The sequence below is a fragment of the Lactuca sativa genome, chromosome 2, assembly GCF_002870075.4.
Source record: "Lactuca sativa cultivar Salinas chromosome 2, Lsat_Salinas_v11, whole genome shotgun sequence".
Taxonomy (NCBI): domain Eukaryota; kingdom Viridiplantae; phylum Streptophyta; class Magnoliopsida; order Asterales; family Asteraceae; genus Lactuca; species Lactuca sativa.
This window is the reverse complement of record NC_056624.2, coordinates 179,778,070-179,786,725: the sequence shown is the minus strand read 5'-3', so window position 1 is coordinate 179,786,725 and position 8,656 is coordinate 179,778,070. Positions and strand designations below refer to the sequence as shown.

The window sequence follows — 8,656 nt, the reverse complement described above, 5'->3', positions numbered from 1 at the left end:
ATATGTATGCATTTGGGGTTGTGTCTTTCTGAATTCTATAATCAGCTAGCATGCTATTACTTCAGTTCCACTTCAAATGTTAACGTGAGATGTTTTTTAAAGCACGTTCTCACCCTATTATTATTTTTTTATCTAATTGTTGTCCATTCTGTGTAGAATTGATGATTTCATTCAGGCCAAGCGTAAGGCGACCTGGGCCACTGCCCAGAGCATCACTTTGAGGGGAGCATAAAAATTAGTCCATCTTTTATGGGCATATTAATTTATGCTCAATCTTTGATCCAGTTTCAAGAAAGGCATGAGACATCAACAAATAGAAGGGGTAGAAGGTGGAAAAATGCAGCTCGACAATCACGCATAAAAATCAGAAAACAAGGAGTCAAACAGATGCAATAATCACGCCCAAAATCAAAAATCGATTGTCCTGAGTCTTGCAAGCAAAGGTAAAAAAATTATTGCTTTAAGAAGCTACATTTTTTGTTCTTTGCTTGCATTCCCATACTCTTAAATCTGAAATTCAAAATATGAAATCAAAAACAAAAAACATATTCTTTGTGTTTTGTTTCTTTTCTTTCGAGAATTCTAAATGCATTATGCATAGCCGATAAATTCAAGTGGAATTGTGTGTGCGTGCCTGTGTGGTCTGGGGCAGTTTGAGAAATATGGAAATATGAATCCGAGTAAATATTCTGGTTTTATGATTTTGATTTTATATGTTGGTAAAAATTTATGACTTTTGTATTTATAATTGAAGCCTAAATTGGACGGTTTTTTCCCTTGATGCGAGTTTGATTGAGGATGTTATCTAGAGCTGCCAATGTGTAACCTACTTTTGATCAAAATTGGACGATTATACCCCCGGAGATGGTGTTTGCAATTTCAAGTTTATTTGGGTGTTGCTTGTAATCATGCTGATCTCTCATGCTATGATGTGTGATGATAACTAGATAAAGTTTTTTTGCAAGGTTCTTACATGTGCATATTTTCAATTTTCAAATTGGAGTTATCTTTTTGGCTGACGTTGATAATGCTAAATCACTGGTGATGAAGCTTTGTAATATTTACAATTGATTTCTTGATTGTGTTCATCTATTTTTCTTTCTTGTATTTTTTCCGGTTTCACTAGCTATCTTTTTGTATAGGTTATTGCTATTAAAAATGTTATTTTTTTAAAATTGTTCTTCAGTGATGGTCCATAATGCTTGATTTTTAGTATTTCTTTGTTGATAGGATTAGAATAACTTTAGAAATTAGCCTCCGAATATTAGTTTGAATCTTAATATGGAACTGAAGAACAAAAGGATTTGGGCTACTTCCTTTAGTTTTTTATTGGTTATTTGTTAATATGATTTGTGTAATCTGTTGCTAATAGGACTAGGACCATTTTATATGGTTTTTTTATTTTTTAAGTCATTTTTTTATGAGAAAATGACAAAAATAGCCAATTACACTAATTGCATTACAAAAATAGCCAAAAAAAATCGAAATTACAAAAATAGCCACCCATTTCGCAGATGAGAAGGTCCCATCTGCGAAATGGGCTTCTCATCTGCGAAAGTACAAGTACCTAAAGCACAGTTGTGCTTTAGGTACTTGTACTTTCGCAGATGAGAAGCCCCATCTGCGAAATTACAACCTCGTCTGCAAAATGCCCTCTTTTTAGGTATAAAAACGTTTTTTTTTTTTTTTTTTTTTTTTTTTTTTTTCATTTTTCACCATTCTCTACACAAAAACTATCTCTAACTTTGGGCTTCTCTCGGAATTTTGGCTAGTTTTTGAAGAAAATGGAGGATTATGTCAACAATCCCGCAAATATGGTTAGATTTTAACTCTTTTAATGTTTAAAGTTATTTTTTATTTTATCATTTGTTGTATTATTTAGTGTTAAAAAAGGGTAATTCTGTTGTGTTTGATAGTTTTAATATATTTTTAGTATACTTGAAGTTTAAATGCAAGTAGAGACAAGTAGAGACTGCGTAGATAATGTTTACAAATTGTTATTTTTGTAGTTTTTTTAGTTGTTGTATAACCTGAAATCTTGTAAATTCTTATCCTATAATTGTTTATATAAAGTGCAAAATAGTCGTTTGTATATATATTTGTCGTATAAGTATAACATTTGTATTAGTTGAAAATTTGTCATATATATTGTTAGAAATTGTTTGTGTTTGTCGTATAAGTATAACATTTGTATAAGTTGAAAATTTGTCGTATATATATTGTTAGAAATTGTTTTTATTTGTCGTATAAGTTGAAAATTTGTATAAAGTTGTTGTATAACTTGCAAATTGTTAGTTTGGTTGTCGTTTTATTTTTAAATTTTTTTGTTTATATGGTTATATAATGTTAGTTTTAATTAGAAAGATAAAAATTGTTTATATATTTGTCGTTTAAGTTGAAAATTTGTTTAAGTTGAAAATATGTTTAAGTTGAAAATATTTATATAATTATGTATGATATTGTTTTCTATCGTAAATATATTTGTTGTATAACTTGGAAAATTGTTTATATATGTGTATGTTATTGTTTTTTATCGAAAATATATATATTAGTAATTAAGAAAGTATTTGCAGTTCGTAATCATATATTTAAAAAAAAATATTTTTTAGTTATCTAATTTGTTTTTGTGTTTTTTTTTGTAGCATCATTTTAGTTTAATGAATACGAAAGCCTTTGCGAACCTAAAAGGCTCTGGCGGTAACATATGGGAAGTCTTTGAAGTTTTAGATGATGCCCGACGTGCTATTTTCAGAGATACCGTCTTTGGCTATTTTATTGATGTCCCTCGTTTACAAGGGGACGCGTTATTGTTTCATAAAATGTTCCTTCATCAGATCCGGCCAGACCCTGTTTTATCTCCAGATGGAATAAAACGTTTATATTTTCGAGTAGGCAATACGAAAATGGTTTATGGGCCGGAAGAGTTTTGTTTGATTATCGGCTTCAATTTTGGGGAGTATCCAAAAAACATTGGGAGAAAAGGGTCGGAAAAATTAATAAGCAGTAAAAAAAGATGTTTACTGCGTGAACGGCTATTTCCGGACCATACTAATAGTTCAGTGAAAATCGGCGACCTGAAAAGTTTAATTTTAAATCAAACATTCCTAGCACTTGACGACGTTGATGCAATTAGAGTATGTTTGATATACATTTTGTGTGAAGGTTTTTTGGGCAAAGAAGTTAACGATCGGGTGCCACAAGATTGGTTTTATTTGGCTGAGAATTTGGATCTCTGGAATAGGTATATTTTCTTTACGTTAAAAGTTATATTTTATTAAAGTTATAATTTATATAATAATCAATTTTGTTTTTTTGTTTTGTTAGCTTCGCTTGGGGTAGCTATCTCTGGGATTTTACTTTTGTTGACCTTGAGGATACATGGAATAAGATACATAATCATTTATCACTTCCTGAGCGTGGTCAAATTTTAAAATATTCCGTCTCAGGATTTACGGCTCCAATAAGGGTATAAAAATTTTCTTACATTTAAATTCTTTTATTGTTATGTTTTTTATTTTAATTTTAACTTTTATTACTGTAATTGTAAAAAATTGTAGATATGGATATATGAGATGATTTCGGCTGTTCGTGCATGTGGATTTGCATCGAGAAAAAATAAAGACTTGCCTCGGATGAAAAGATGGAGTGGAACAAAAAAATTGAAATGGGTTGACGTGAACAAGATTTGGTCAAAGATGCAGGTTTAAAAATATTTCGTTTATTATTAATAAAGTTGATTATTATAGTTTTATATGCATTTTTAATATGTTTAATTTTTTAGGAGGGGCTACCACCAAGACAAAACATGTTACCAGGTGATGGTGAGATGACATCTTTTTATTATATGTCATTTCAAGAGTATGTATATGGTGAAGGGAAAACAGTTCCATCCCTAGTACGGGACCATTTTAGGAGACAAGACGAATCTTCGTCTAGTATGTCGTCCAGTGGTCGCTCTCATGGTAGAGGTCGGGGCAGTGGGAAACAGAAGCTAGACGAGGTGTTGAAACGACTACATACACTGGAGCAGCATGTGTTTATGAACCGACAACCTACAGAGGTTTTTGTTGAAGAAGTGAATAATGATCAATTTTGGAACGACATTTTTTTTTATGATACGACAGTGTCACAAAAAAATTATGATGAACATGTTAGTTACACGCTACATTATTTATTAAATTTTATTAACATATATGAATACCTGTGTTTATATTTTATATTTGAAAATATAGGTTGTACAAGATGAAGTGATGAATAAAAACAATACAACTCAAAATGTTTTTGGTGATACTCAAGACGAAAAGGTTGGTATAGATGTTACCTTTACGATTTTAATAATTACTTTTTAATAAAGTGTCTTTCGTTATTAAGTAAAAAGTTATATTTTTAATATAGGTGTTGCAGGAGAGAAATGAGTATGCGGGGAACAAATTTGATGATGATGTGTTTGATGTAAACGATTATAGTGAAGTTAAAGAGGTTATTATAGTTACATTAATATAAATATTTTGTTTATTTAGATATTATTGCTTATTAAATTATGTGTATTTCGTTATTAAGTATAAAGTATTATTTTTAATGTAGGAGTGGGAGGAGAGGAATGACAATGCGGGGAACAAATTTGATGATGATGTGTCGGACGAAGACGAACTAATAATAACGGGAAATGTAGATTATTTTCATGATGATGATGATGACAAAGAAGTTACACCCGATAAACCGAGGAGTCGAAAACCATCACAATATTTGTGCCCTCCTTACACCGAGGTATTCGTTTTATTTATAAACTGATGATTTTATGTTTATGTGAATTATCTGAAAGATATACATTTAAACATTTGAATATTGTTTTTAGTTGCACACGACACCGAAGCAAAAAAGAAGAACAAAAAAGAAGGTTGATATAAAATCAACAAGCCCCGTTCCTCCTCCAGTTTTTGGTGTTGCTCATGACTTCTCCATGTTGCGCCTGCAACCTTACGTAGCAGGCGGTGAGGATGTCATCCAAAATTATGTATTGCATTCATACGATGTGCAGCATCGTTTGTTTAATTTCGTGTTAGATAGAGATTTTTGGAGCTCATTGTTTGGGCATACACACGACGGATGGTTGGAGTCAGCGGTAAATAAATTGTTAATTAATTCTTTTAAAAGTTAATTGTTTTTTAGTCAATAACAAAAGTATCATGTGTGCAGCATATAACCATTTGGTACCGACTTTTGATGGAGAGGCGGTTTGAGAGCGACCGACATACAATAATGCCTCCAAATTTTTTTGTTTCTCATGCTTTGGAAGAAGGACAGGACTGGAGGGCGTTTATGGCTGGTATTGCTACATACCCCAACTTCATGGTTGCTTGGTGGGATGTTGATACGGTAAACTTAATAGTTTATATTGAAAATAATATCATTTTTTTGTTATGTTTTTGTATTGTGATGTAAATAAACATAATTTTATTTTCTGATCCTTATACAGGTCTTATTGCCGATTCATTCATCCCCTAATCATTGGCTATTTGGGGAACTACGATTAGCGTCAATGGAAGTGCATATTTATGACAGTCTTGGTAGAGGTGCTTATGAAAAATTCCAATCCGAAGGAATCTTTTCCAAATTTGAACGTCGGGTGGCAAATTATTTGGACAAGATTAAGTATTGGGCCCGGAGGAACATCCCAAGGATTCCATTGAATATGCAATTCATTTATGAAGAAAACGTTCCCCAACAAAGTAGTCATTTGGGAGATTGCGGTGTTTTTCTTTGTATGTTTATGGAGCAATTGGTTTCAGGTCAACCAATACGTGTTCTTATTGACCCAAAGAACGCAGCTTTAGAGTTCCGTCTCCGGATGGCAAAAATTATTTGGGGGTCTAGTCTTGCTCCTCTGTAGTTGGATTATATAAATGTATATACAAATTAATGTTGGATTTCATTATTAGTTTATCTTTAGAGTTTACTCAACGGATGACAAAAAATATAACGTTACGACAATTACAACAATTTAATGACCTACTAATTACTTATCAATACATACAACATAAGAACGACTACAACATTTGTTTTAACGTTACAAATACAACAATTTATTGACCTAACAACTTCAAAACCATAAAAACAATATTGAAAAGCTTACAACTTGTAAACAAGAACTGCCAAGAACAACACCCAACTACAAACCAACGCTATCTTTAACTTCTTATTTTCTGATTGAAAGAGCTTATTAGAGTTAGCTACTTTAGCTATTACCATAGAAGATTGGTCATTCTCTTCATCAACCCAATTGATAAAACCGCATTTTGGTCCCTGTTAAATTTAATATCCACAGTAAGAAAATAAATTTGTGTGATGTAAACATGAGGGTTTAAATTTGAATGACGGTAAGAACATGATACCAAATACGGGCAAGCGTAAAACAATCTTCCTGGGTTTTTAGCTGTACCCGAAATCCTAAGGATACGTTCTCCTCCGCAATTGCAGTATGCCATTAGCCTTCTTATTCTTTTAAATCGGAATTACTTTCTCAGTTAAATTTTTTCATAATGAGTGACACCCATTTATAGAATAAATCATATTACGGACAATTCTTTTTGACTATGAAATGAACAGGTTTGACTATGAATTCAAAAGGTTCAACTATGAAATGCAGACAAGTACATTCTGTAGTATTGTCATGTCGGTCAGTGAAATTTGACTATGAAATGAACTGGTTTGACTATGAATTCAAAAATTTCAACTATGAAATGCAGACAAGTACATTCTGTAGTATTGTCATGTCGGTCAGTGAAATTTGACTATGAAATGAACTGGTTTGACTATGAATTCAAAAAGGTCAACTATGAAATGCAGACAAGTACATTCCGTAGTATTGTCATGTCGGTCAGTGAAATTTGACTATGAAATGAACTGGTTTGACTATGAATTCAAAAAGGTCAACTATGAAATGCAGACAAGTACATTATGTAGTATTGTCATGTCGGTCAGTGAAATTTGACTATGAAATGAACTGGTTTGACTATGAATTCAAAATGTTCAACTACGAATTTAAAAGGTTAAACTATGAATTTTGATCAGTAGAGATACAATATTTTCTATTTATAATTCCATTTGTGTGATCATTGTAGAGCACAATTATCGGTATTGAAAATGAGTAGTTACAGCAAAAGAACCTTTTCTCAACTACCAATTTTCTTGCATAACCTTCAAAGAACAAATCCTAATACCTTCACAGCCATTAAGAAAACCGATAGCAACCGATTTCAATTCTGTTTTGTTGCTTTAGGTTGCGTGGTATAACATACTTCTTTTATTGAGTTATACAATATTTCATGGTAATGTATGTCGATTAGTTCTTACATAACACTAATATGTGTTCGTTTTTATGTAGATTCGTACCTTCCTTAGGTGCATGATACCGCTGATATATGTGGGTTATTTACCCCTTCTTGGGAGCTTTCTGACAACAATGTACTTCGCAGTGGCTTTAGATGGAAATCATGAACCACTACTCTTAGCACTTGGTTTGGGAACCTTACAGTGTGAAGAATCATGGAGATGGTTCATGATGAGGTTAAGAGATTGTTTAGGTGAGGACATAGAGGTTGGTTTCATAAGCAACCTGTGTGATAACATAGACTTTGGTGTTGACAGTGCCTACCCGGATTCCTATCATGGATATTGTCCTAAAGATATAGCTCGAAAGATACGTGAGTCTATCGAACATAACAATACGGAAGTCGAATCGTTGTTTTGGAAGTCATGCAATGCATATAGCGTTGATGATTTTTACTTGTGTTTCGAAAGGTTGCAAAGTACATGTAGGCAACCACCTTTCTGCACCTTGCTTATGAGTCCAATTTACTGGCTTGACGATATACCGATTTCAAAATGGACAAGAGCATTTTTCCCAAAAATACGTTACAATGTTAAATCGATTGACGTCCCTGAAATTTTGCAAATTATATCCTCACGTGAGTTTCCTATAACAACGATAATTGAGTTAACCACCACGTCGATACAATCAAAGTATGCTGAACGGGCCGAACTGGCTGGTAAGGGAGATTGTTATATTTTGTTTTTTTTATTGTGCTACTATTTTTATTAAAATATCAAATTTTACAGGGAGGTTGTCTGGTGGGTTGACCCCTTACGTTGAGAGTAAGGTTCAAAAAAGTCTCAACAAGTCTTATAATTGTAATGCAAGACGTTTGTATGGGGATACATTTGAAGTCGATGACACTTTTGCCACCAGCAACGTACAACTTGAACGAAGGGTATGTAGTTGTGGTAAATGGCAAAAAAGCGGTATACCATGTGGCCACGCTATAGCATGTCTAAGAACCCGTACATCTGAGTCCATTCAGAGAATGGTTGATTACAAGTTCACTAATTATGTGTATCGACTTGCATATGGATCTGAGTTGGTGAATGCTATACCATCACATGAGCATTGGGAAATACCAAATGAAACGGTGGTCATGTTACCTCCCTCAATGCAGTAGTTATTCATGTAGCACATTTATGTTTTATGTAGTATTATGTATTAGTTTTTTATGTACCCCGTTTTTATTTTAGTGTTGTGTTACGTATTAGTTATCCATGTACCCAGTTTATTTTTTATGTCGTATTATGTGTTAGTTATTTATGTACCCCATTTATA

The 8,656-nt window shown here is 32.7% G+C and overlaps 1 protein-coding gene across 1 annotated transcript; it reads left to right on the top strand.

Annotated features, from left to right (window-relative positions):
* Nucleotides 1–5,239: 5,239 nt before the first annotated feature.
* On the top strand, nucleotides 5,240–6,000 carry LOC128132094 (uncharacterized). Its single transcript, XM_052768129.1, has 2 exons — nucleotides 5,240–5,376; nucleotides 5,477–6,000. The coding sequence occupies exons 1-2, from the start codon at nucleotides 5,260–5,262 to the stop codon at nucleotides 5,888–5,890; spliced, it is 531 nt and encodes a 176-aa protein (XP_052624089.1). The 5' UTR covers nucleotides 5,240–5,259; the 3' UTR covers nucleotides 5,891–6,000.
* Nucleotides 6,001–8,656: the final 2,656 nt, after the last annotated feature.

What these genes read in the sequence shown, in the direction of transcription:
- LOC128132094 (XM_052768129.1), top strand. Translation starts at nt 5,260, where the DNA reads ATGCCTCCAAATTTTTTTGTTTCTCATGCTTTGGAAGAAGGACAGGAC. An exon ending in CTTGGTGGGATGTTGATACG is followed by an intron (nt 5,377 to 5,476) that starts GTAAACTTAATA and finishes ATCCTTATACAG; the next exon opens with GTCTTATTGCCGATTCATTC.